Source organism: Epinephelus moara, chromosome 19, assembly GCF_006386435.1.
Source record: "Epinephelus moara isolate mb chromosome 19, YSFRI_EMoa_1.0, whole genome shotgun sequence".
NCBI lineage: Eukaryota > Metazoa > Chordata > Actinopteri > Perciformes > Serranidae > Epinephelus > Epinephelus moara.
The window spans coordinates 29227339-29254912 of NC_065524.1; the positions used below are offsets into that span (position 1 = coordinate 29227339).

The 27574-nt window shown below is 41.0% G+C and overlaps 1 protein-coding gene across 1 annotated transcript in view; it reads left to right on the top strand.

Annotated features, from left to right (window-relative positions):
* hectd2 (HECT domain containing 2) overlaps nt 1–27574 on the top strand; it is a 75890-nt gene that overhangs the window by 24801 nt on the left and 23515 nt on the right. Inside the window, exons 11-17 of the mRNA XM_050071722.1 lie at nt 1051–1147; nt 2151–2258; nt 3207–3339; nt 8149–8237; nt 18517–18581; nt 18909–19002; nt 23806–23880. Of these exons, the coding sequence (XP_049927679.1) occupies nt 1051–1147; nt 2151–2258; nt 3207–3339; nt 8149–8237; nt 18517–18581; nt 18909–19002; nt 23806–23880 (661 nt within the window). The remainder of the gene's footprint in view (nt 1–1050; nt 1148–2150; nt 2259–3206; nt 3340–8148; nt 8238–18516; nt 18582–18908; nt 19003–23805; nt 23881–27574) is intronic.

Here is a 27574-nt window from a genome sequence, read left to right on the forward strand (position 1 = left end):
AAAGCAAAAGCAGCATGTGTATACATTCAGTAGGCTATATCTTCAGTAGCTAGCTAGCTAACCCTACACTTTTCAGGGTTTGATTTGGGTTATGGAACAGGGAAGAAACGTATATCTTTTTCCAACCTCTCTCAACTCTCGTAGCAACATCTGGAGCTAGTGCTAGGTATTCTGATTGAAAAAGAGCGGGCAGCACTGGTCAGATACCTGTCTGTCTCCTTGTCTGTCCATTTCAACCATTGGACTGATTAGTTTTCCCATCTGCTGACCTTTATTAAAATGACTAAATGTGTCCAGAATAACTCTCGTCTCCTAAACTAAAACCAAATCATGTGTCGTTGACAGAAATAAAGTTTGATTTTTGGTTGAAAAATGTATCCCTGCGTGTCTTCAGCGCTGTTCAATAGATTTGTTGCTTTTGTGAAATGTTCAAGGAACCTCAGCAACACTGACTCTTGTCTGGTAAGTAAGACATGGATATGAAATGTTGGAGCAGTGGAATAGATGGCGAGCAGAGACTTTTCCCAGGGAAAGTGTCTCGGGTCTCGCCTGCTAATAGGGACCAGAAATGCCAACAGATGTGACAACACACTAACTTGACTCACTACCCATGACCAAGACTGATGTTAGCTCCTTCTGAAGATTCCTGGAAGTCAGACGGAGTATCTCTCCCTGAGCAGAGACCAAGTAACGTTCCCACAGCTGCAGTTTATCCACAATTGTGGAAACGCTTTCAGAAGCCGTGAAGACTGTTTCACGCTGCGTCACAGCTCGTTAACGTCTGATAAAAGAAATGGATTTAGAGTTTACAGTTCAAACGATTGGACTCTAAAAGTCCCTGGCTGCTGTGTGGGGGATTCTTCTCATGTTGGGCTCGGGGGTGTAGATGTCACAGCCTGCTTATTCAGGTAAAGACTGATTTTAGAAACACTCAAGAGCTGTTCAAGAATGAATTGTCCACGTAGATAGTTTTAACTGCTGGTACCAAAACATTAAAAATTAAGTTTTCTGGGTTATTAACTTTTCATGTTTCTTTATGTCCTTTGTCAGGTTTTCCTTCTGTCAGTTTCCCTTCATCCTTTCGACGGTAGTGAAGAAAGCCATCATCCAGAAAGACTCTGAGCAACAGATGATCAGTCAAGCCAGGGTGAGACAAACGCACACTCACACAAAAACATATGTGGTCATCTTTGCTTTGTTTTACTTTTGTTTTACATTTAAATAATATATGCAAGCCTTTACCCTAACCCTAATTTAAATCAAATCCCAGCCTTAAAGGTCCAGTGTGTTGGATTTAGGTGGATATATTGGCAAAAATGGAATATGATAAAATAAGTTTTGTTTTTTTTAGTGTGTAACCACGTAAAAATAAGAATCATTGTGTTTTCGTTACCTCAAAGTGAGCCGTTTACATCTATATAGGGAGTGAGTCCTCGCCCCTGAGATGACCATGTTGCACGGCTGTGTTTCTGCAGTAGCCCAGAATAGACAAACCAAACACTGGCTTTAGATTGAGACATTCACATTTCCACTTGTTTGCACTGGCCACTGTAGTTAGCAGCCGTCTTTTACAAGAGTGTTGGAAAAACAGTGATATTTTTTTAAACGTGAAACAGCTTTATTCAGTGTTTACTGGTTTAAATCACCAGGTCTGTTTGTTTTAGAGAGGAAGAGACCTCTGTGGATAATTCGACTCACTGTAAAATCCTCCTGAACATCTGAAACTTGAATTATGAAGGAAAAAGATGAGCACACATTAACAGGTGCTGGGCTAGTGGCCCATCTGTGACATGCCAAACAGCATAGGAAAAACACTGATTTGTAACTGAAACTGATTTATTCAGTGTTTTTACCGGTAGTAATCACCTGTGCCGTTTGTTTTGGAGAGGAAGAGACCTCTGTGGATAATTCGGCTCGTAGTTAACACCTCCTACACAATGAACACTGAAGAAATTCTAGCTGGGAAGAGTTTCAGCTGGTTGCAGTCTGCAGTCCTCACCACTAGATGCCACTAAATGCCCCTAAATCTCCCACGTTGTTCCTTTAACTTTAAGTGACCTCACTTTCTAAATACAAGCTCCTGCAAAGACATACAGTAACACGGACACAAATGCATGTCTACACATTTTAATTGTGTGTGTGTTTCACAGCAAAGCCTGGTCAGTAAAGTTTCTCGCAGGCAGAGAGTGGACATGAACCTTCTGTTCCTCAACATTAAAGTACGACGAGCACAGCTCCTCAGTGACTCACTGGATGAGGTAAGGACACACACACACACACACACACTCTTGTCACACCTGTTAAAGATGTTTTTAATCCAAACTACTCATAAGAAAATAATTAACTAGCTGGAGAGGAAGAGTTGTGTTTCCTCTGCAGAGATTTTATTATTTTATGTATGAGGACACCTGGGAGGCGAACATAAGTGCATGTGCACAGGTGTTATTCCATTGTTCCAATATTCCAGTGAGATGTTTCCACGGTTGTTTTATACTTCTACAGCATAAGCATGTTTTTCTATTTCATTTCAAACTCACCTCCCAAAACAAGCAATCAGTTAACATGTTTGGCCCTCAGGGTCACGTGGCTTTTAAGGGCTCTGTGACTGTAAGGGCCTTGGTGACCACACATAGGTTTGCATGTATCTTTTGGTCCAGTGCCAGAATCATTAATGACTAAACAAAATAACTATTATTTGCAGTTTAATTGGAGCATATCTGCATATATCTGCCTGTAAGTAGTGTGTTGATGTGCATCTTCCACTGAAGCACTAAGGAAAGATAATGAAGAAAGAAGGAATTCATCTCACTAACTGGAAATCTTTAGGGCCTTATGAGGTTTTGATGACAAACAAAAATATATTTTTTGCAGTGTGTTTTATAATGAGAGGAAAACAGGCAAATTTGTGGTGTGGGAATGCGGAGGGAGCGGTGAAGATACAGAACCAGTTGTGAGGATGAGCCTTTAATGTTCTACATTCATGTGTCGACCTCAAATGCTCAGTGTAACCTAAACCGAACTGTAAATCTCATGTGAACCCGAAAATGTAATTGATGTTAAATGTTAGTTTCTTCAGGAAGTGAGATTCAGCCCAAGTGTCCACACAGTTCTGTCTTTGTGAAGTTGTTCGGTCTGCAGAAGTTTAGGAATACTGTATGTTTTTAAGTCTAAATGAAACTCATCTGTTTGTCCGTCTCCCTCCACAGTTGACGAGGAAACGGTGTGACCTGAAGAAGAAGCTGCGGGTGACGTTTGTCGGGGAGGCGGGGCTGGACATGGGCGGCCTGACGAAGGAGTGGTTCCTGCTGCTGGTGCGACAGATCTTCCACACAGACTACGGTGAGACACACTGCCAGTTCAAAGAAATTAAAGTCTGGGATGTCGGTAAGTGTGGGCCATAAGTATGTGTACAGTGCGGCACACATGGCGACATGATTGCACATTGAAACATGTCCGTAGTATATATAGTTTATGACTCAGCCCAGTGTGAATAAAGCAAATGGAAAAGCTGAGGTCTGTCAACAGGGAACAAAAGATAATGCTTAGAATCTGGAGGGAAATCCAGTTTGATGCAAAGTCAATGGAAAGTGAAGCCATACTTTATTGAAAAGAAGCGGAAAGAAAATTTTATTGGATAAAAACGGAAAGTAAATTTTTATTAGATGGAGGTCTCAGCGGACGAGCTCAGTGAGTTTTCAGGTCAGTGGAGCTGCAGGAGCAATAACTGTCAGATGGCTGAGAGAGGCAGTCACTGTTGGTTTTGGAAAATCAGCAACAAACTGGAGCAGCGTGTGTTATGGTTGTCCTCTTCTCTTCGTCTGTTTCTCTTTTCAGTTTACTCTCCTGTCTTTACCGACTGCCTGACTCTAATTATCTCCATATCTCTGTGTCACTTTGTTTGTGCGTCCTTGTCTCTTTCACTTCCTCACTTCTTCTTTCATCCTGTAAAAAAAAAGTCTTTTATCTTTGATCCTCTCTAATCCTGCCATTTTAAAGGAACAGTCCACCAAAAATATATTTTTCGAGTATCAAATTTGTCTCCTGTAATGTTGGAAAGTGGCTCTGAAACAAATGTCAGAAAAAGCATCAAAACTTTTATGGAATATTCTCAAATTTCTCCGAAGCACAATCCACTTTTTCTTCATCAATGCATATGTTCAGCATGTTCCAAACAACTGTTATTTCCAATAAATCATGTAATGTATTACTTTATGTCGCAGTATCAACTCCTCCAAAGATCTGCCTGAAGTAGTGTAAGATTGTTCAATGGTGTAAAATTGGATCATCATCATCATCATCATGCTGCAGCAGGTTGAGTTCCTTTGGAAGTTTTGATACCTTCTTTGCTTCACTCTGGGCCACCACTTAAATCCATTTCATCCTGGTTGCACAGCCACACTTACACCTAAACATTACCTTTTAAAATGACAATGCTGGTATTATTCTGAAGACCCAAAGCCAACCTCTGTGAGGAAATAATGAGGAAATAAAATGTTTCTTTCATGTCAGCTAGAGCAACACATACAGTAGAAGTTCTTGCTTTCCGAAACTGTTACAAAAAACTGTTCTATAAATCAGTTTATGATGTGACAGCACTCTGTTTAAAGGTCCAGTGTATAGGAAATGGCCCTGAGCACACAGAACGCATAACGTGAGGCGCACCACACTGACTTTTTTTTAAAAATTGAATGCTACTAGTAAAAAAAAAAACACCCAAAAAAAATGCTTGATGCACCTTTTTATTGTTGCCAGGCAACCACCCCATCATGTCCTTACACTAACCTTCCCATGTAATCAATCTACCCTTTATTTATTTATTTATTTATTTTTTTTAATTCATATCTAGTTCCTAAAATCTTGAGGCAGAGGATACTTGCTGTAGCTCTGGTTGAGGGTGAGAGGCTGTCAGCAGATAAACGGATAAAAAAGAGGGTGGATCATGGGGAGTACCACCAGTTGGTCCAGGAGCTTCTCCTCCATGATGGCTGTTTCCAGGCATATTTTAGGATGACTCAGGGGCAGTTTGACAACCTGCTGTCTATTGTCGGGTCGTATAGCTCTGGGTATCCACCAACCACTACCACCAGTTTCTCCTCCATTGTTTACCAACTGTAAACTTGTTATGAAAATATATGATGTGAGGCGCTTTTCCGCTCTGAGTTGACGTTTTTTCAGCTCAGGGAGTTCAGAACGCTCCGGCAAAAACACCAGGTGCCTAGAGCTCAGAAACACCAGGCATGTCACAACGTGAAAACCCCAAGCAAAAAGCTTTATTCTCATTTAAAACGATTACAAAAAGTCGCCTCCAGCTGCTAAAACACTTTCTGTGTGATCTTGGCCTATATCTTCATACAGAGTGGGTTCTCTTCTACAGAGGCCACCATGTTGGTGTACAGTAGCCTATGATGGACATTTTTGCGTCGGCCACTGTCCTTGTCCCACAAATTTGTTTCAGTTGGTTACAGTCTGCAATATACTGCTAGATGACACTAAATCCTACGCACAAGACCTTCAAAGGTGCTGAATGTAACTGTGGACAAAAAGATTGTTGAGTCTCATTCCCAGGTCGTCAAATACTGACACTTTGGGTTGGTTATCAGACTGAACCATAAACCCAAAGAACTGGTATCTGATAACCTTGGAATGAGACTGTGTTGCTCTATGAATAAGAATCAACAATCCACTATCGTTCTTTGGAGTTACATACAGCCCTTTTAAGGTCTGGTTTAAATTTAGTCAAAGATTATGGTTTGGGTTACAGAAATTTCTTTGATGAGGTTAGGAAAGTTTCATTGTCATGGTTGCAATAATGATAATAATACGATAATGAACATGAGGTCAAGGTTAGGGAATGATCCCATTTACTGTCCACTGGAGATGTAAAAAAAAAAACAGTGTGGTCTCCCACTTAAACATGTCTTTTTAGGGGACTTGAAACTGATGGTGTCGTTCTCGACAGTCTCGTTTAGCAACAATCAGAGGCACCAGCTAATGTCCATACAAGCAGTTGAGTCACACTGCACAGGCGGTGAGGATTCGGTGGTTAACAGACATTATTTCAATCCAGAATCCAAAGTGAACTTAAATGAAATACTAGTCAAACATTTCTGAAACTGAACTTTCTCCTTTCTTTTCATTCAACAAGTGTTTCCATCACTGTTGCTCCAATATTTCCTTTAACCACAAGACACAGTCTCACGTCACGTCAGGACAGAAACCTTTGTACAATATTGATCTAGAATTTCCTCCAAGATTCACTGTTTGAATTCAGTACATTCAGTTCAGTACATTGGAATCTGCATAAAAAATACACGTCTGTCTGCATCTGCCTCTTCTCCTCTCCCTCTCTCTCTTACTTTCTATCTGTATGTCTCTCTCTCTCTCTCTCCTCTGGTCGAGTTGTTCTTTCCATCGTCTTTCCATCTTTCCGCGGTCGTCTGTGTTTTTGGTGCCAGGGGACGTCGGCCCAAAGCAACACACTCAATGAAAGCTGTGTTCCCCTCATTAGCAGCACAGGGAAAGCCCCGACTCTGCCTCACACACATACACACACAGAAGCCCACACTCAGCTGCACATAGGCAGGTGTACACACACACACACACACACACACACACACACAGGCTCTTTTATGCGTGAAGCGGTGTCAGTTTCTGGTGTTCAGAGATGTGAGTGGTCCAGATGTGTGTCTCGGCTCAGAACAGACTGCTGCTGTTTCTCTCAGTTGGAGCTGGAAAAGCTTCAGCGCTTCACAATCCTGTGGAGTTTATTCTGTTTAACTACCTGCTCATCGTCCTGTTTATCGCTCTGACAGGCAGTGTTGAGAAGTGACGTACTGCACAGCAGAGAAAAATAATAAACAACTCAGACCACGCAGACACCCTGACTGCGAAGGACAATAATAATTCAGAGGAAGATTCAGATTCTGTACACAATATTTATAAAAAATAAATAAAATCTAACACAAATTGCAGATTTTAGCAATTCCCAAATACAAAACAAATGTACCCGGTACCCTGACTGCTGTTAGGTACTGGGATGAAATCCTCAGAGCGATTGTCAGACCTTACACTGGTGCAGCAGGCCCTGGGTTCCTCCTGGTGCAGTGGGCCCTGAGTTCCTCCTGGTGCAGCGGGCCCTGGGTTCCTCCTGGTGCAGTGGGCCCTGGGTTCCTCCTGATGCGGCGGGCCCTGGGTTCCTCCTGGTGCAGGGGGCCCTGGGTTCTTCCTGGCGCAGTGGGCCCTGGGTTCTTCCTGGCGCAGCGGGCCGTGGGTTCCTCCTGGTGCGGCGGGTCCTGGGTTCCTCCTGGTGTGGCGGGCCCTGGGTTCCTCCTGGTGCAGCGGGCCCTGGGTTCCTCCTGGTGCAGTGGGTCCTGGGTTCCTCCTGGTGCGGCGGGCCCTGGGTTCCTCCTGGTGCAGTGGGTCCTGGGTTCCTCCTGGTGCAGTGGGCCCTGGGTTCCTCCTGATGCGGCGGGCCCTGGGTTCCTCCTGGTGCAGTGGGTCCTGGGTTCCTCCTGGTGCAGGACAATGCCCGGCCTCATGTGGCCAGAGTGTGTAGGCAGTTCCTGGATGATGAAGGCATTGATGCCATTGACTGGCCCTCTGACCTAAATCCAGTGAGCACCTATGGGACGTTATGTAGTGGTGCATCTGACACCACCACCCGGTCTGAGAGGAGATCCCCCAGGACACCATTTGTCTGTGAATCAGTTGGATCAGCCTGTGTTCTCAATTTTGTACTTTGACTTTCGGTGTGATTTTGAATCCAGCCCTCAGTGGGTTGATGATTTTGGTTTCCACTGACCGTTGTTACATCATATTGTTCTCAACAAATTTTACAATGTGCATCAGTGAAGATTTACAACTTGAATAATGTGTTTGTCAAAATCTGATGTGTGTTGTAAGTGTTCCCTTAACTTGTTTTGAGCAGTGTATTCATCCATCTTTCTTGCTTCCTTCCTTGTTACATCTTCTTACTTTCCTTCTTTTCACCCATCTTTTCTTTCGTCCTTACTTTCAAGTTTTTCCTTTCATCCTTGTCTCCTTCCTTCCTCCCCTCCCTCCCTTGTTAATCCATCTATCTCTTATTCATCCAGGCTTTATTGGTTTATAAACCACCAGGATTTTGCTCAACCTAAATCTGTTTTTCAGGAATGTTCACCTACATGAAGGACTCGCGCTGCCATTGGTTCAGCAGCTGGAAGTGTGACAACTATTCGGAGTTCCAGTTGGTCGGGACTGTATCCTTTATCAAAGACGTTAGAGTATGGACACTTCCTGTAGTGTGTGTGTTGCATGTTATGCATGTTTGAAGGGGACCATGGCTGTTATATTCTCAATTAATTAAGGCGGAGGGTGTGTTTTTACCCAACAATGTATTTTTAGGTTCATCTATTGTTCACCAGCAGGAGTAGCTTGTTTAGACCACATTAGCATTTTAATGATCTTCCATTATAGTTATTATATTCATAGTTCTCCAGTGGTTTCACAGCTTCAGGTTGCAGGGGTTGTTCAGTCTTTAACGTGTAGGTAATGTGCACTCGGGTACAAATACACACACTCACACACTCACACACACACTCTCTTCTCTTTTATTTCCCCTCCCTCCCCCTCTCACATACTCTAACACTCCTCTATTTTAAACCACAGAGGAGAAAGAGATACTATAATGTGTGTTTTTAGGCTGTAAACCCGCACGCTGAACACATATATCTCAAATAAAGAAGTCTCTTTTCAGCACAGAGTATAAAATAAAACAGACAAGGTTTCTCACTGACACATTTCTCCGAAACAAGACAGCCTGAGTGATTTCACACCCACATACTTACATAACAAATACTCCAATAAAATTTAAACGCTCAACCGAGTATTGTAAAAGGCATTCCTGGTAACATTTTCTTAGCTAAAGAACACTGCAGGATTTAAATGCTGCGGGCAGTGCTGTAGTCTTTAAGGTGCATGTAGATTGAATGTGAAGGGAATTTTCTCTGGAGTGTTTTTGTAGTCATGGTTGGAACAACTGATGCAGTGACTGTAAAGATGTTGGGTCAAGCTAGCTGACACTGCTAAGTCCTCATTTCTAACACAAAATACTGAATGTGCACTCACTCTTAAAGCATTTGCACCTTATACCTGTTGGTTTCTGCACAGGCAGTGTATGGGTGGAGGATTTCAAAGCTGAAATCAAAGCTTTTATTCAGCGACCTTGTGTCCTACAAATTATGTCTCTGTGCTACTAATTTACTGCCAATTGCATTCTGTTTGGGAATGTAATTGCTGCCTGAGTGATCTTCAAAGGCGACTTTTTTTTCCCAGTGAGGTAGGGTTTAGTTTTTGTACCACACAGAAGTCATAAGAAGGTGGCTGGTGTGGGTGGTGGAGGTACAAAGAGCAGGACGTAGACACCAGAGAGAAGGATTCACGTCCTGAGCCCTGCATGTGGTCAGATGTAGGCGACAGAAGCACTTTGGTGAAGGTTAGGGAAGGATCGTGACCTCGGGGAAATATTAGTTAAGTCATTTGACTTTTTAGCATGAGACCAAGTGTATTAATGTTGTTGTTTTGTAAGAGCAGATAATATGTGAGAACATTTCACTGGTGCGTTTAACAACACCTGATGACATGCAGGATATGTTAATTAACAATGTTTCCACATTAAGTTAATAAGAAACATGGTCAAATGGCATTTTGTTTCTTTCAAAACATGTTTGCTGTTTCATATTAAAGGGATAGTGCACCCAAAAAAGAAAATTCAGCCATTATCTACTCACCCATATGCTGATGGAGGCTCAGGTGAAGTTTTAGAGTCCTCACAACACTTGTGGAGATCCAAGTGGAGAGGGGGTAGCAACACAACTCCACCTAATGGAGGCTTATGGCGCCCCAGATTCAAACGTCCAAAAACACATAATTGAAACCACAAAATATCTCCATACTGCTCGTCCGTAGTGATCTAAGTGTCCTGAAGCCCCGACATAAAAAGTTGTTTGGAATGGCTGAATTTTCATTTTTGGGTGCACTATCCCTTTAACCCTTTAAAAACAGACCTTCCGTAGGCGGCCATGGGAGATCAGTGTTTGCATGATCTTTTATGTATTGATTTCAAACAAAAACCCTAACAGCTAGAACATTCATTCCTTTTGCAGCAGAAAGATAAGGCTTAACAACAACAACAACAACAACAACAAACTTTATTTATAAAGTGCTTTTCAAAACAAAGTTACAAAGTGCTTTACATGGTTGATGGCAATTTTAGAAAATACTAAGAACCAAAAAAAAAATTTAAATAAAGATACCATGTCATCACTGAAGCACATAAGCAAAGTTGGCAACGTATTGCACTGTGGAAAACCAAATCAAACAATTAGAGTAATACAAAATAGAATAAAATAAAATAATTCACTGTCATCATGTCTTTACCTTACGTTACGTTACTTATCCTTATGCTTTGTGCAAATGCAAAATTTACCCAGGAGCCGCGGGAGACCATTGTTTGTATGATCCTGTATATATATAGACCGTTTGTTCTTTCTGCAGCAGAAAGCTAAGGAGGAACAAGGAGTGCCTTTTCACTCTGCTCATAAAAATGAGCATATCTCAAAAATGAAATAATGTACAAAGTTCACTTAACTAATAGAGGGCCAAGAAATAGTGTCTTTATATTTCTACATTTAAAAATCCTTTGGATTGCTCTGTTTCGTGTTTTAATTTTGTGCATAGCCGAAGAAAAAGGAAGTTCCCACACACCATCCTGTTACTTGCAATAAGCTTTGTTAGATAAACAGCTGACAGAGCAATCAGTCCCACGGTCAGTGTGTGTTTAGCCTAATAGAAGGCACCTCCCATGGCAAATATAATCATCATCATCATCAGCATAATTGCATAAATATATACATTAATTAATATAATGGAAAAAAAAATGTGATTACTGTTTTTGTATGTATTGTTTTTAACATTATATGATTCAGTGTATATATTTATACAGTTAATGCTGACAATGATGATTATAGTTGAAGGTGGGAGGTGCCTTTTATTAGCTTAAATGCACACAGACTGAGGGACTGATTGCTCTCAGCTCATGGCCTCTGATTAGCCTCATCTTGGTCGGTATTATCTATATAGTTTTCTTTGTTTTTTTCTCCTCACCTGATGAAGGTCAAAATTTTATCTAAAAAAGTTTATTGCAAGTAACAGGACAGTGTGTGTGAAATCCCTTTTCTTCACCCATGGACACTTTTCTCCTAGGTGTGCACGAGCTTCCATATTTTAGTATTTTTATTTTGTAAAATCTGAAGAAAAAACATGGCTCATTTTCAACACAGTTATCAGTCATTGTAATTTATTGACTTACATAACCTTTTAGCTTAGGTTCCATAGATCTTAGAGATATGAAGCATTTGATCGTACTCCAAGAAATGACATCACAATAAGCAAAGCCAGTGCAGACACTAGAGGACCATTTATATCCCAGAGTTCAAAGGGTTAAGGGAATGCATATGTAATTTCTTGGAAACAGAGTTGTGTCCAGCAGCTCTCTGACCAAAGAGTACATATTATACTTCAGACAGCTGCACATTTTTTCCTCCACTTGCTGCCTGTTTGAGCAGGAAATGAGCCTATTTTGCCCAGCACTTATAATAACTACGCCATGTGTACCTACATTCATTAGAAAGCTGCAGGACAGAGTATTAAGAAATGGTTGTCAGGTGGACACAAATCGAACATGTTGGCACTCCAAACTTTGCACTCTTAATTTGAAGCATTTTTAACTTATGTGAATACGTCTTTTTCCTGCTTAGCAACCACATTCAGCAAACCTGCTTTTTCTTGCTTCCATCCACTGACTTTACGCTTTAGCACCACCTCTGAAATTCTCTTTGCATCCAGTCTAAACACGCACAATCTTGTTTAAGGTTTGGTCAAAGCAGCGAGATCTTACGTTTCCTGTCCTGACACGACTTTCTATTGGCTCTGAGCCACTGGTCAGCAGCTGTTGTTGATATTGCTGATGTTATTGATTTGTTTATATTATAGCACAGATGAGCTGGACACAGTGTTCTCCAGTAGCTTTGCATCGTTAGTGTGAAACAGTCATACATGACTTTTGCCTTTGTAGTTTCAGATACCGCAGGATAGCTCTGCTGCTGCTCCTGCTATTTGTAAAATGTACTTTCAGGACAACGTGTATGCGTGTCTGTGTGTGTGTGTCTGTGAGTGTGTGTATATATACAATATGTGTGTATATAGAGAATGATCCAGTACTTTAGCCAGAGTTACTAGCCAGCTGGGAACTGTCAAAAGGTTATATAACCTAATAGCTGCCTGTTCTTAGCCAGGTTATTGTGTGTGTGTGTGTGTGTGTGTGTGTGGTTGAGGGCAGGAACATTGAGTTCCATGGGTGTTCCATGCATGTTCCACATGTGTGCTGGCGCTAAGAGCTAAATTATCAATCTCCCTCGTTCCTGTTTAGTCGTCATGGTAGCGTTGCGTCACTATGGAGATGGAGAGGGAGCAGCGGCGAGAGAAGGGGGCTCGATAGAAAATGTGTAACAGAGAGGAAGAGTGTAGCCCAACAGAGGGAGATGGAGATAAATGAAAAGCAGAAAGAAAGAGGTGCAGTTAGGGTGAGATGGAAAGATAGAGTATAAACAGATGTAAACAAGAAGGAGCAAACACTGATGAGAGAGCAGAGAGGAAGAGAGGCAAAGTGGGACATGAAGAGAGGAAGACAGTAGAGAGATGAGGATAAGGCATTGCAGCTGCCTGGTTTCTCTGCTCTTTGTGTAATGTGTACAATATCCCTGTGCTGGGATATTATGTCAACCCATTAGCCAGAAAAATGTTGGCGTTGTACGTTTCTGCAGACCACAGATACATTACATTTGCTCGTTATTATGTAGTGGATACATTGGAACTTTACATTTCAGCAATGCTGTGATTAGGATTAGGCACATAAACCATTTGGCTAGGGTTAGGAAAAGAAAAGACCATGTTTTTTAGCTTAACATACCTGGTTTTGGGGCACAAATTCCACTGGAAAGCAGCAATGTTTCAGTAGAAAACAACCACTCTTTGTGGTGCTATTCTGGCAGGAAATGCAGCAACAGGTTGCGAGAAAACACTCACATCAGGGGGCTAAAATGCACCTGAAAACACAGTAATGACTTACCTAAAAAATGCGCTTTTGTTGTTTGTTGGTCTCAAACAGTCTCACTCCGAAGTAGTCAAAATCCGGCGCTTGCAGTGGCTTGCAGCGTGAGAAACCAAAAAAGCCTTTAACGTCGGCATGATACACAGATGGTTGCTATAATACTTTAGCAGCACCAGGTGGCATCAGGGGGAAACTCTGTGGGACAAATGAAAGTTAAGGTGGGTGGGAGAGGTGGTGGATGGGTCCAACATCCACTAACTTTTACCCGGGGGTACGGTGTCCGCGTCCCGTAAGACTCTAAAGCCAAATCCTGTTCTTTTCTCCTAAACCTTACCATGTGTTTTTGTTGTTGGAGGAAAGAGAAATGTCAATACGCATATCTAAAAAATAAATTTCCTGTGAAAACAGAAGTGCATTTTGAAAACAGACAATGCATGTAACAGGCAGAACTTGACACGGTGTCCCAGAACGTCAACAACGCACCCAGGGTACCTTGCACGGCGTACCTGGACGTGGAAAGACCATGACCAAACGTGATGTATGTGACGAGGTCGTAGTGAGAATGTGTTGTGTCTGCAGCTTGGCAGGCGTCTCACCCAGATGTTACGCTATACACCGTCCCCAAATCCTGCTAATATACTGCGTCACTTTAGTTATGTTGATATAGGCCTATTATGAATGACACCTAAAAAAATACCAATTTATAGTTTGCAGAAACGCACAATGCCATTATTTTGTTGTGGCGACTGGGCTGATTATTTAATCATGTTTCCTGTGTGGTACTTTGATTAAGCACAAATTCATTTGGGAATATGTTAATAATAAGTTTAAAACATTAAACAGACATAATGAAGCAGTTATAAATGAAAGCAAACTAACCACTAATTAGTCATGAATATTATACGAAGATAAAAACATTTCCCCAAACAAAATTACATTTATTAAATTAGTACAAATTGCCACACGGTGAACTTTTTGCTTCTGGGGCCCTCAGAGCACTTTGGTTAATCCAGCTTTGAACAACAAATGGGAAGAGCAGGTGATCAAACATCTGGTGGAGAGAGCAAATTGTTCAGGCTGAATAAATGAGGAGGGTTAAATAATTGCAAACTGAGACCAGATGTGTAAAATAATGTGTACATTCAGGTCTTCAACTCTGTGTTTATACTAACGCAGAGATATCGATATGTACACTGTATTTATCACATTGATAAAGCACAGGCCTCACATGGGTCTGTCTCATACATCTCATTATTGTGAAAATGTTCACATATGCACAGACCACACTAAGAGGAATAAGATGATTTTAACCATAAACTTACTGTATTTAAGGGATTAAGACAGATAGACTGATTTTGATAGACATGTAGCTGTCAGTCATGTCCTGCTAACTGCTCCTCCTAATAATTTGTGAGCTGAAGATGAGGCTCCATACAGCGCTGCGTAAAGAGACCAACATGCATGCACATTAGTTTGAGTTTGTCTTACCAGCTGGGTATAGCTGAAAAAGTGCGTGACTTCAACGTGGCCTCAGAGGGCATTGGTTCCCAACCTAGAGGTCCAAACCCCCACTAGGGGTCGCCAAAGCTTCACAGGGGGTTGTGAGGCCTTCCTCATGTTAAGGGGTGTGAAAAAATAAATTCTTTCTCCTGGGTGAAAGTCAGTGGTTGTTTGACCCAGTCACCACCCCTCCGGCCCACCCTACTTTGACTTCCGTCGCTTTAACTTTCGTTGCTGTCCCGCCACGTTTCCCCCTGATGCTGCCGAGCTCTGTTAAACAATAACAGCAACTGAACGTGTACCATGCCGATATAAAAGGATAGCTTTATTCATTCACTGACAAAGTGCCAGTTTTCAACGACTTGGGAGTGAGACTGTCATTTCGGTGAAGAAAACTAAATTAAATTGTTATTTTTCTAAGTTTGGATTATTATTTAAGATATTAACTGAAAAAATAATCTCTCAGGAAAAGGACAGAGTGTAGCTATATTCACAGAGCCTACACTTTCTGCTAAAAGCCTCGTCCTGCAGTGGAAAAATAAGAAACGCAGTTAAAACAACCAAAGAGCTAACAGATCAATGGCCAAATGTCAGAGTGATGAAAACACTGAAGTTATCCAAGAAGAAGCCATGTATAAATACAGAATAATACAGAGAATCTATAAAGTTACCAAAAATATGACAGAAATTCATTACTGTTGGAATATTTACAGGATAATATGCACTCAAAATTCAACAAAATTGCTCATTTAACTTAAACTTCCTACAGTTATTGTTCCCACTATTTGGCTAATTGTACAGTTTATCATTTGTGGTGTACTGTCATTGTTATATATTGAATATCATATGAAATATCTACAAAATATGTCACTTAGTTAGTTCACACAATCATAAAAGGGAAATGAAAATGTGTTAAATAAGAGTCTGAAGGTTGATTGTTTTTTATTTCCTGAGGTTTTCGTTGCAGTTTTTGTAACCTTGATGTTGCAGAATATTGTTGCAGAATCTGTTTGTCACTGTTTCTGTTTTGTGGCACGGCTGGCTGTTGCACCAGTGAAGCAACACGAGGTTTAAGAAACATTCTGGCGAATAGAAGGAAGTGGGCAGAAAAACAGACAGAGACGTAATGTGAAACAGAGCGGGCATGAATAGAGAGATAAAGAGAAAGAGAGAGCTTTATTCATGCTGTCCCATAAAGTGAAGATATATGAACGAGGGCCTCTAAATGCTTTTCTGTTCCCCTCTCTTTGATATCTGTGTGTGTGTGTGTGTGTGTGTGTGTTTGACTTCATAATGACCTTAATGGCTGTGGTAATAGTACAGTTTATGTTTATTTTCATGCCAGCGTCTGTGTGTGTGTGTGTGTGTGTGTGTGTGTGTGTGTGTGTGTAGAATATTTGTTTATTTGGGTATGTGTGTGTGTGTGTGTGTGTGTGTGGGTGTGTGTGTGTGTGTGTGTGTGTGTCACCTACCTGTAATCAGTAGTGTTCAGTTCACAGACACACACCCTCAACCTACACACACAATTACACCACATATGGTTGCCACATGTAGCAGCTGTGAACACTTTGTGTGTGTGTGTGTGTGTGTGCGTGTGTGTGTGTAGGCCACCACCCTTTGGACATGAAAAAATAACTGCAGGTGGATGGGACATTAAGTACATGAACTCACCATCACACACACACACTCACACACACTGAAGTAACACAATGAAGTCATTTAGCCTACATTAAACTCTTTTTGCTCTAAAGAAAAAAAAGACTGGTTGGCCTTTTTCAGTTTTCACACACACACACACACACACACACAGGCCGTGAAATGAACCATGAGGTCAGATTTTACACTGCGAGTTTCAGACAGACTGAACCCCAACAGAAGAGACGTTTTCTCTCTGTCTGTTATCAGTGTCATGAATTTCAGTTGTTCATCTGTGTTGGATTTTCAGCTCCATGTTTTTTATAGAGAACCTGTGTTAGCTTCTGTTCCTCCAGCTTTCAGTCTCAGTGCGTTCTCACCAACAGCTTCTTCCATCAGGTTTTTGAAATCTGAATCAGGTTTCTGTGTTGTTAACATTAGTGAAGGGCTCTCTCTGCAAAATCCAGAGCGTTGAGTTGTCTGGACACGGTTCTCAATATGAAGGTGGCTGAGCCGGTAGCTAGCAGCTAACAGTGCTAACTCTGTATATAGCAGTAACCAACGGCAACAATGACAACAGAGCTAGTGGTGTTGACCGGAAGGTTGGCACTTTGCTTTTGCAACAATGCCGTCTCGAGATCATCTGTAACAGCTGTATGAGTGCAGTGCAAAGTGACAGTGGTGAGCTAACCAGTGGGATACTCACGTGCACTAACATAGTGGTTCCCAACTGGTCCAGTTACGGCGTCCAGATTTCTTCTTCGTCATTATTTCAAGGTCCACACGGTTTCATATATTCAGTGCCATACTTGTGTTTGGCCATGTTGCTGAGCTAGTTTGCTGTCTCTGTCAAGTAGCTGTCCGTCACTCACTCTAAGGCAGGAAATGGCACTTCAAAATAAAAGCTCTGTGCTGGAAATTGTGGAGTCTGTTTCTGACAGGTTGGTCAGAAACATGCACACCAGTAGCCTGCTGGAGGTCATTTTGTAGGGCTCTGGCAGTGCTCCTCCTGTTCCTCCTGACTCAAAGGAGCAGATACTGGTCCTGCTGCTGGGTTGATGCCCTTCTACGACCCTGTCCTGCTCTCCTCATGTAACGGCTGGTCTCCTGGTATCTCCTCCATGCTCTTGAGACTGTACTGGGAGACACAGCAAACTGGACTACCTGTGCAGCCTGACTGGGCTGCAGGTAGCGCCTCATGCTACCAGTAGTGACAAGGACACTAGCAGAAGACCAAACTAGAGAAGAATCAGTCAGGAGAGAGCAGCTGTCTGTGGACACCACATGTAAAACCATTCCCTTTTTGGAGGTTGTCTTGCTTTTGTCTCTCCATTGCACCTGTTGTCACTTTCATTTGCACCAAAGCAGCTAAATTCACAATCACTTGTGCTTCCTAAATGGACAGATTGATATCCCTGAAGTTTAACTGACTTGGTGTTACACTGTGACCATTAAGTGTTCCCTTCATTTTTCTGAGCAGTGTATGTACACACAGCCAGACCGGCTTACCACAACAAACCACAGAGAAGCTCAGATTACAACACACAGAGGTAGCGTGACTTCTGTCTCTGCTCAGGGTGCAATACAAAACCAATAGTGGTTTGTTGCTATATTAGTGCTCTGAATGTTGCACACATAACCTTTAATATTCCATATTATAATAAAATGGGATGATAATCTAAGGTAAATGAGTCTACTGCTGTACTGGGCAGTAATATGTGACCTTTTTTTAAATTATTATTATTTTATTTTAATGATTTATTTTAATGATTAAAGATTATTTTGGTATTTTGGGATATTTTGGTTCATTACTATTTGTAGGAGAACATACAAACAGTTCATGAGAACAGCCGGATCGAGATGAGACTGAGTTGGGCTGCTTCTATGTGACATCATGAAACAGACTTGTAGTAAAAACCTGAGCTCATGAAATGTAGGTTAGTTTATGAGGCTGCTGGAGGCCACGACAGACTCCCGATGTTTTGTTTGTTTACTATAATTTAACGTCTGAAAGTCAGGTGGTAATGATTTTGTGATGTTTACCTGCAGACGCTCACTGTATGTTTATGCTGATGTGTCGACACAGATACTTAACGGTAGAGTGAATGCAAACAGAGTAAAGAACATGACGCATCATTGCCCTGGTAATAAATATATTTACATCTACTGTGTGTGTATCGGCATGTGTTTGCTCTGTCAATAGTTACTTCCTCCTTAACCTGCTGTGTTCTCAGCTGATGGGCTTAGCAGTTTACAACAGCATCGCTCTGGACATCCACTTCCCCCTCTACTGTTACAGGTAGGTGTGTGTGCGCCGGGCTGATGGAGTAGAACAAGCATCAGCTCAGGTTTTTCAGACATCCACTTAGATGACAAATGTTGCTGTTAACCATGCTGCTTTCTCTGAGGCTGTGAAAGCTGTGTCACCTCTAATCACCACATCAAGACATTAAGAGCTTCCATACAGGCCTCTGCACAGGAAGCAGCAGATTATAGCTGTTGTAGAAATCTTTCCTTTATGCTTTCTGATCCAACCCCAAGAGGAATGTTTTGGGAGAGTGTAGTATAACTAGTTATTTAGTTTGTTTTGTTTTTTTGTACCCTGAAAGTGTGTCCACTTTTACAGGAAGCTCCTCACTCCACCTACTGTACCATGTGACCAAAATGCCCTTATCGGCATGGCAAACACCACCCTGGACGACCTGCAGCAGATCATGCCGGTATGTGTCTGTAGCTTAATACTGAATGTTACTGGTTTGAATCCTAGACTGCGCGTTAAAATGACAGTATGATAAGATACATCCATAAAGTAAGACTAAGGGGGCGGCCTCTAGCTCACTTGGTAGAGTGTGTGCTCCATATTGGCCGAGTCCTCTGCAGCGGCCACGGTTCAACTCCAGCCTGCAGCCCTTTGTTGCATGTCAGCACCCCTCTCTCTCCTACATTTCCCATCTATCTGAGCTGTCCTATCAATAAAGGCATTGCAAGCATTTAACAGCAGCCCTGCACCACAGCTAAATGATTAATGCCGCATTCGTTTGGCAATCCAGGCCGGTCATTCCTTGTCGGATTTATATGACCGTATGACACATCTGATTTGAAAGCGTTTCATTGCAACAGTCCGGAAAACATGGCGGCGTGCCGTAAGTTTGTTTTTGTTTGCATGGTTGCTGAGCAACGGAGACTTTGCTGGTTCAAACGACTTTAGGCTACAATGGGCTTGCACAGACTTTTTTTCCAACACAGTCAACAGTGGAAATAGAAATGCCATTGCAAAGTACTTGTATGATTTTTACAACACACACGCTTAATTAAACAGCATATACGAGGACAAATTGAGGACAAATAACTTTGTTTACCATTCACAATGTGCGCAGCCATCTTCGTCGTGACGTCAATTCTACCGACTCGGTCTACCTGGACCTTGCCCGAGTTTGATGACGAGACCTCCGGATAGAACGGGTGTTCTTTTGTAGCTTTCTGGACCGGAAACCGTATCAATCCCGGTTCCGGCTACCAATAGAATGCAGCATAATGCTGCTGCTATAGAGTGCCGAAGTCACGTCCTTTCCGGTAGAGCTCATGGGACCTTAGATCGGAAAAAATATGAATGGCAGTGAATGAAGAGAGCAATATTATCTTTTGTTCCCGTTTGAGTTGTGACATGAAATCCAAATATGTTGTTAATGAATTTAAAGCATAAATTTTAAGGTCAAGAAAGTCATACTTTGTGGTAAAACTGTTGAGATATAAGCTTTTTCATTAGAAAGACTCAAGAGTACACAGGAGGAGGTCGCGTATGTGACGTCATAGCTTTCGCTCGCTTCCTGCAGCTTGGCCTCCCCGCTGAAATTCCACTGTTTTATGATTAATCGATTTATGATTGAAGATGTCTGTGTGTTTTGTGCCAGGTTGCAGTCACTCCAAGCTGCAGGAAGCGAGCGAAAGCTATGACGTCACATACGCGACCTCCTCCTGTGTAGTCTTGAGTCTTTCTAATTAAAAAGCTTATATCTCAACAGTTTTACTACAAAGTATGACTTTCTTGACCTTAAAATTTAGGTTTTAAATTCATTAACAACATATTTGGATTTCATGTCGCAACTCAAACGGGACCAAAAGATAATATTTCTCTCCTCATTCACTGCCATTCATATTTTTTCCGATCTAAGGTCCCATGAGCTTCACCGGAAGGGGCGTGACTTCAGCACTCTATATAGCCAGAAATGAACAAACAATTAACCTACAGTAGTTGTAGTATTAATGAAAGCATGTCCTGCCATACATTAGGTACCTAAGATCGAGGCCTAGTCAGTGTTGAAAAGCAAACACACAACCATCTTGTTTGGCTTATATGTCAGGTGATATGCTTAAAAAAAAGGTAAGATTTAAAGTAAGAAAGGTTTAAAGTGGAAACAACTTTTCAACTTCCCATAACCTTTTAAAGTGGTATAATTGTTGGTGCAGGTGTCACAAAGACAACCTGGTCGGTTTCCGTTTCCCTAACACTAACACATTGATATTAACATTAACGTGTGACATTAATAGGTGGGCAAGATAGTTACAGAGGGCCTAAATGTATGGGGCATGGACATAGTGTGACACATCTACAGCAACATGCCTTATAATCAGCTGAGGCTGCTACACGGAGCATGGAAGCTGCGTCTACTGAAAACTACAAAGAACTGTGTAAAAAACAACTACAATCTGATTAAAATGATTGAAATTAATATGTTGTACAAGAGGCAATGCAAAGCAGCTGAGCAACTCTGTGTGTTTTTACATTTTACATTAAGATAATTGATAAAATCAATGCATCCTGTTGTTTAAGCGACCCAGGTAATTAATTCAGTACCAGTTAATATGGTCGACACTTCTAAAACCTGCATAACTAACTGCTCATTACACAGAGAACCACACACTGCAAAAACAGAAACCCACTCTGACTCGCCTATGTGATGTGCCGTGTCCAAACCCTCATATATTTTGAGTGTTACTGAGAATACCAGTTCAGTTTGGGTTTGGAGTTCTCGCAAGTCACAGAGCTTTCAGGCTTTCATGCTTTAAGTGAATGCCCATCCGAGATTTACTCTCGTTTTAACTCAGTTTTCATCACTCTTTCTTTTTGCCTTTGCCTCCCCCATTAAAGGGGCTCTTTTTCTTTTGTTGGGTAGATTACCAACAGCTACTTTGGTTGTTCCATTGTTCGCCATTTCCGCTACTTGGGATAGTACCTGCAAAGAGCTCACATTAATACTCTTCAGTAACTGGGGATAGCTACTGGGAAAACAGAAAGGCTATCCTCCTCCTGTTTTGGTGACACAATGGATGAATTACTGCCGTAGATCGAGCTTTTATTCTACCAGGTGATCGTACCTGATAGCAGACAGAATTGCATGGTGAAAGTCAGGTGTTTAGGTAACCAGTTTAGACGCAGGTGGTGTCATTATTCTACACCCATTACATTATGCAATCAATATTTACTTCATAATTTAGTGAAAGCATAAGAAATCCTCTTCCTCTTTAAATGACTTTGCAACAAAACCGCAGCAGTGTTTATGTTTTCTTTGTTGATGCATATTATTTAGGCGGTAGAAACCCCTAAAACCTGAAAAGGAAAACCAAAGATCCCCCACAGAATATTAACCTGCACATACACCCTCACTCTGGCTCTAAGAAAATGACATATTCAGTCTGAGTTGTGTTAAAGATCAATGTGTTAAACTAAAAAGCTCATTTTTTTAATCCACCTCTGGCAAGCTTACACTTGCACTTTGCTGTTTTGTCACTAGAGGGTGCTAGTGTTAAACATTTCATCTCTCTTTGCTCACCCTCACCCTGCTAATCCCTCTAAGCAGCGTCTTTGTAGAGTCTAAATTTAACCTCATGTGTTGCCGTCAGAGTGAAGATGAGCTCCCACCAGAGAATAGATTCAGCTGCATGAACTTTAAGTCAAACCCTGACATTTAGTTTGTCTTCTGCTCCAACGTTCACCATGCTCTATACAAATGTAACATATAATGTTTTTAATATTTCTATAACCACATTTTGTACAACAGTGTACTCGCCTCCAGCCATGCACACTCACTGTCTGAATAATAGTTGAGAGTATTTGTTTAGGTAACATATAACACGCTGATGATGTAACAAAGAGTTAGAAAGTTTTGTTTCACTTGTTGAGTGTTCCCAGATGTGAAGCGTATTCAACCTCTACAACTCACTTCCTTGTGTTTCCCTCTCTCTGTGTCTCTCTCACACACACCCCTGTAAAAATTTCAGTCCTGACCATACACACACACACACACACACTTGTAATTACACTCAGGCGTGCCAATGTATGCATCACAGTTGTACACATTGTACTCACATTGGGTTTTTTTGCATTGTGATCTGACGGTAGAGCAAAACATGCAGCTGAACAACAAGTGTGTTTAAATTTTTGGATTAGAGGAACAGGATTACATCCCTAAGTGTTGTTTTTGGATGCAGTTAGGAGATTTGCAGTTTGACGAAAACATTTGCAGAACAAAAACTCATTTTGGAGGTTTTTAAAAAAAAAAAAAAAAACATTTTTATTTGAATCTACGGCAAAGTTTGAGTACATTTGAGTAATTGAATTTTCTGACCATGTTGTAGATGCAGCTGTTAACTAAGACTGAGATTCTTTTTTTCTGAGCAAGGCATTAACCTATACACACCTGCTGCAGGGGGGCGACACTTGTAATCTGCAGCTTAGTGAAAATACTGTGCTCCTCACTTTGCAACAGAGACACACTGTGTGACTGATGAAATGATTCACCAGTACTGTGCAGCAAAGATCCTCAACTTTCTCTTGACATTCGCTCAATGTTACTCGATCCTCAAGGTGTGTCACATCCAAAACCTTCCTCGCAGTGAAGGTCGAAAACTCTGGATCTCACCAGGAAACGTGCGCATAGACACACACACTGATACACGCAGCAGGAAGCTAAAACGAGCCCCGTGGTTGTGTAACAGCAGGATATTAGATATGAGCTCTGCAGCCGGTGTCAACTTCGTAACAGTGGTGACCACGGGCAAGAAAAATATTCAAAGTTGTTCAATAAATAAATGAAGCTGTACAAACGAGTGCAGCTTTGTTGGCTTGCTGACATGTTCATATCATTTGAAACAGTGATTTAACCAGTGATTTGTCGCCAGACCTCAGGCCACTCTGCAGCATTTGAGACAGCTTGTCGCTTATCTTCTTAAATTGGTATTCTGTCTGAAGAGCATGTGATTGAAGAGCTTTTTCATACCTAACATGAAGTGGAAGATGAGAATCTTTTCAGCTCTTCACTGGTCTGAAAGCTGTTTTCCTCATTAGATACCTTTCTTGTCGACTGAAAACGTGGCACGCTTTTCTCTGTTTAAGAGGAATCACTTGTCTGATTCTGATTCTCTCAGTTGATTTGGGGCCGAGCCAGTGAGCTCTTTGTTCCATTACTGTCTGCTGTTGTTCCAAAAGATGTTTCCTGATCCTGAACTCTTGTGTGTGTCGGCAGGAGCTGGCTCATGGTTTGGGAGAGCTGCTGAGCTACGAGGGAAACGTAGAGGACGACTTCTACCTCACCTTCCAGGTATAGAGATGCACTTAAAACTTGGGTAGTTCATGATGCACAGGTTAGTTGAATCTAGCAACAGCAGAAGAAACTTATTTGTTATGTCCATTTTTAGTCGCTTTTAAAGCATAAAAGTAGCCTACAAAAACAGCCAAAATATGTCACTTACATTAAGAAAGCTAAGAAGGAATTGACTCTTTTTCGTTGTCATCTCGTCAGGTTTAAAGTTTGCAAATCATTACTTAGTTGCCAAGTTTTTATTTTTATTTTATTATCACTGTTGTTAATGATGTGAGAAAAACCTGAGCTCATATAAAACTCTTCAAGGGACTCTGTTAAGAGTCAAGGCACACACACACACACACACACACACACACATTACAGATGTCACAGTGTCTCGGCAGGACTGACGATGCTGACAGACAGCTGTGACTGCTGTCACCGCGGTGTGATTTTAATAACGTTAATTCGAGACCAGAGGGCGATCTATAAAAGACTCACTGATGTCACACTGCAGATTTATCTAACTAAATGTAGAGTTTCAGTAGGCATGAGCAGTTCCAATTATTACACATATTTAAACAAAGTAATTTAAAGCAACAAGGTTTTAGTGGGGTATCAATTGAATGCCTGGGCAGATTACTAATTTTGATGTTATAGTCATGGAGCTATGAAGCTATGGAAAGTATTAGGAGAAGGCATAAAGGGAAAAAAAAAACGAACATTTTTTCATTTTGCATTACCAGAATGAAGTTTAACTTTCACTTTAAGTGTCAGGCACAATTGTATTTATTTATTTACTTTTTTGACATTTTGAGAAAAAAGTCAAAATATAAAGAATAAAGTCAACTCTTCCAGTCCATCAAATTCTGTCTCGCCATTAGGGTTGCAGTGATTTACCAGTTTTAAGGTAAACTGTGATATAAAAGCTGATGCACGTTTGCTTATCTACGATATCGAAGAAAAAAAAAGCAACTGGACAGAGAATCTCCCTTGTACTGTAGTTATTTTCAAAGTGGAGACTTTTTATACAAACTTCCATTAAAAAAATTGTTTCAGTTTTCAGTTATAGTAATAAAACGTTTGTTCAACCAAAATAAACCTTCCATTTTCATTCCTTTAAGGGTCGTTGTTACTGAAAATAATATTACAGTAATACCATGATACTGTGAAATTGGGATATTTTCTGAGACGGTTATTTTACCATTAAAATCTCACACCATTGTAGTCCTGCTTGCGATACAACACATCATCTCTGTATTGCACTCATGTGTGGCCATCGATACCTTTGCATTTGTCCTTTACCAGCTTGTTCTTTTTTTTAAATCCACAGTGTGTAGGAATTTCTCCCATCTAACGTTGAAATCATATATATAGCAGACAAACCCCCTCCTCACCATGCTGGCTGTGTTTACAATGTAGGACTGTTGGGGCGGGTGTAAATCGAAACAAATCAATCATGTCTTGTCTTTTGACGACTGACAAGTGGCTCAACCTCACACACCTCATCCCCCTCCTCACATCACTGCACCGCTAACAGTGCTTTCTTGGCGCCGAGGATTCCGTCTCCTGTGATGCTGCATATGCATGATCCTGCATTACGCTCAAAGAGTGGGACTTTGTTATGCTGCAGTAGTGCTCCTCTCCTTCAGCTTCTCAGTCACACAGCGCTGGCCTGGCTGTCAACGACAGCACAGAAGGCGGGGCTGTATGTCCCTTGCTGGCGGATGTGTTTTCAAGATGGCGAAACGTTATGGAACTACCCAGACGACTTACCTGCACACTGTACAAACAAATCCGAAATTCTCCTTTTACGAGAATAAGTCAGATTATTGGTGGAGGTAATAGTACACCAGTGATGACATATTTATGAATGGATTTTTACCAATAAACAACTGAAAATGTTAGACGATGTCCTTTTAAGTTTAAGTGGTTTCTTCCTCCAAACAGACACAATTTTTGGCACAATCTCTTTAAAGTCCCAACACTTGTTACTGCACTGTGTTTATGTGCTAAAAGACCCAGGGGTGCTGTGAAACTGTGCCTATGTGGGGCAACAAAAAAGTTTGTTGTGGGTGCGTCTGCACATTAGACAAACAAGAGAGGAATGACGAGGACAAGGAGCAGTGATGATAGTCAAGGACTGAAACGTAATCATTCACTTTGAGCACCTTTTTGTGCACAGATGTCTTAAATAAATAGACTATTGTTGCATTGACCTCAGCCTGTGGATCTTTTTATGGCTCTCTAGCCCAGTTACATTGATGTGCGGGTATCTCCTGTGCTGTCCTTTCTTATGTGCTACAAGAGAAATAATTTCCTTGTGACTAAAACTGTTTCTGAAGCAGTTTTACCAGTTCATCCACACAAAGCATTTTGTAAAGGCAGCAATATGCGGTAATGTTAGTATGCTCAAAAGTTTGACTTTAATCTTGAAATGTCAAGTTTATTCTCAACATTTCGACTTTATTTTTGAAAGGCCAAAAAAATCCCCTTCCTCCTCTGATTGAAAGCTGAATAATCTCACTGCAAAAAAAATGAATAGAAATTAAAAAAAAATACAAAAAATAACAATAATAATAATAATAATACTAATAAATAAAATTGAAAATAAATAATAAAAAAAATAAATCTTTCTCCTCTCATTTGTTTTTCCTTATGTATGGACCTAATTCTCTGTTGTACTGATCAGATATTTCCTGATTTTAAGCATAATTTTGCCAATTAGACTTTTACTTTTATGTAAGCAAAGTGTTGCATGGCTGCGTGTGTTTAGGCAACAGTTTAAAAATCATTTAGTAGAAAAACAAGTTAATAGTTCTCATATAAATGTATCATAAAGGCATGTTTCCTTACTGCAATTGAAAACATTTAAACATTACCAGCCCTAATTATTTTCCTTTAGGGAAAATGGATGACTAAATGTGAACTAAATAGAAGCTTTGTTCATGTTTTCTTTTGACGGTAATGAATGGAGACCTTCTGATGATGGCCTACTGATTATAGGTGCTCGGTATCTGTAAACAACTGTGTTTATTTTTAACAAGTGGAGTCCGATCTGTGCAGACCATCTTTATACTTTCACCTTAACTGAACTCAAACTTAAGTGAGCCTTACCGCGTTAGAGAAGCACTGCAGACTGCTCCAAACATGGTGGTTTTCCGGGTTAGATATCTGTACTGATTATCAGTGTCAGACAGGAATGTTCACCTACCTTCCTGGAACTAAATACACCATGATTGTTATCTGTCAGTGCTGTTATTATGGAGGCATCTTCCCACACACTTCAGTATCAGTTTATCTTCTCTGCTAAGAGGGTTGTGTTTTTTGGGTCAGTTTCTTTGTTTGTCTGTTTTTCAGCAAGTTTACTGAAAAAAACTACAGGACAGATGTTCATATAATTCAGTAGAAGGGTGCAACACAGGCCGAGGAAGAACCCATACAATTTCAGAATGGATCCAAATCATGGGGCGGTTAACACAAATTATTTTTCACTTTCATTAAAGCTACAGTGGGCAACTTTTATAAAAATTTAAAAGCAGGAATGAGTTCACTCTCACTTCCCTCTTCTTGAGGTCAGTGGTTTTTTTGACCACGTTTTTGGTTAAATGCCTAAAATAAGCTCTGTGGTTAACACAAGCTTAAGAGACTCTCACAAACACCCCACTTGCTATTCTGAAGCCTTTATGTCACTTTAAAAAGACAGTTGCTA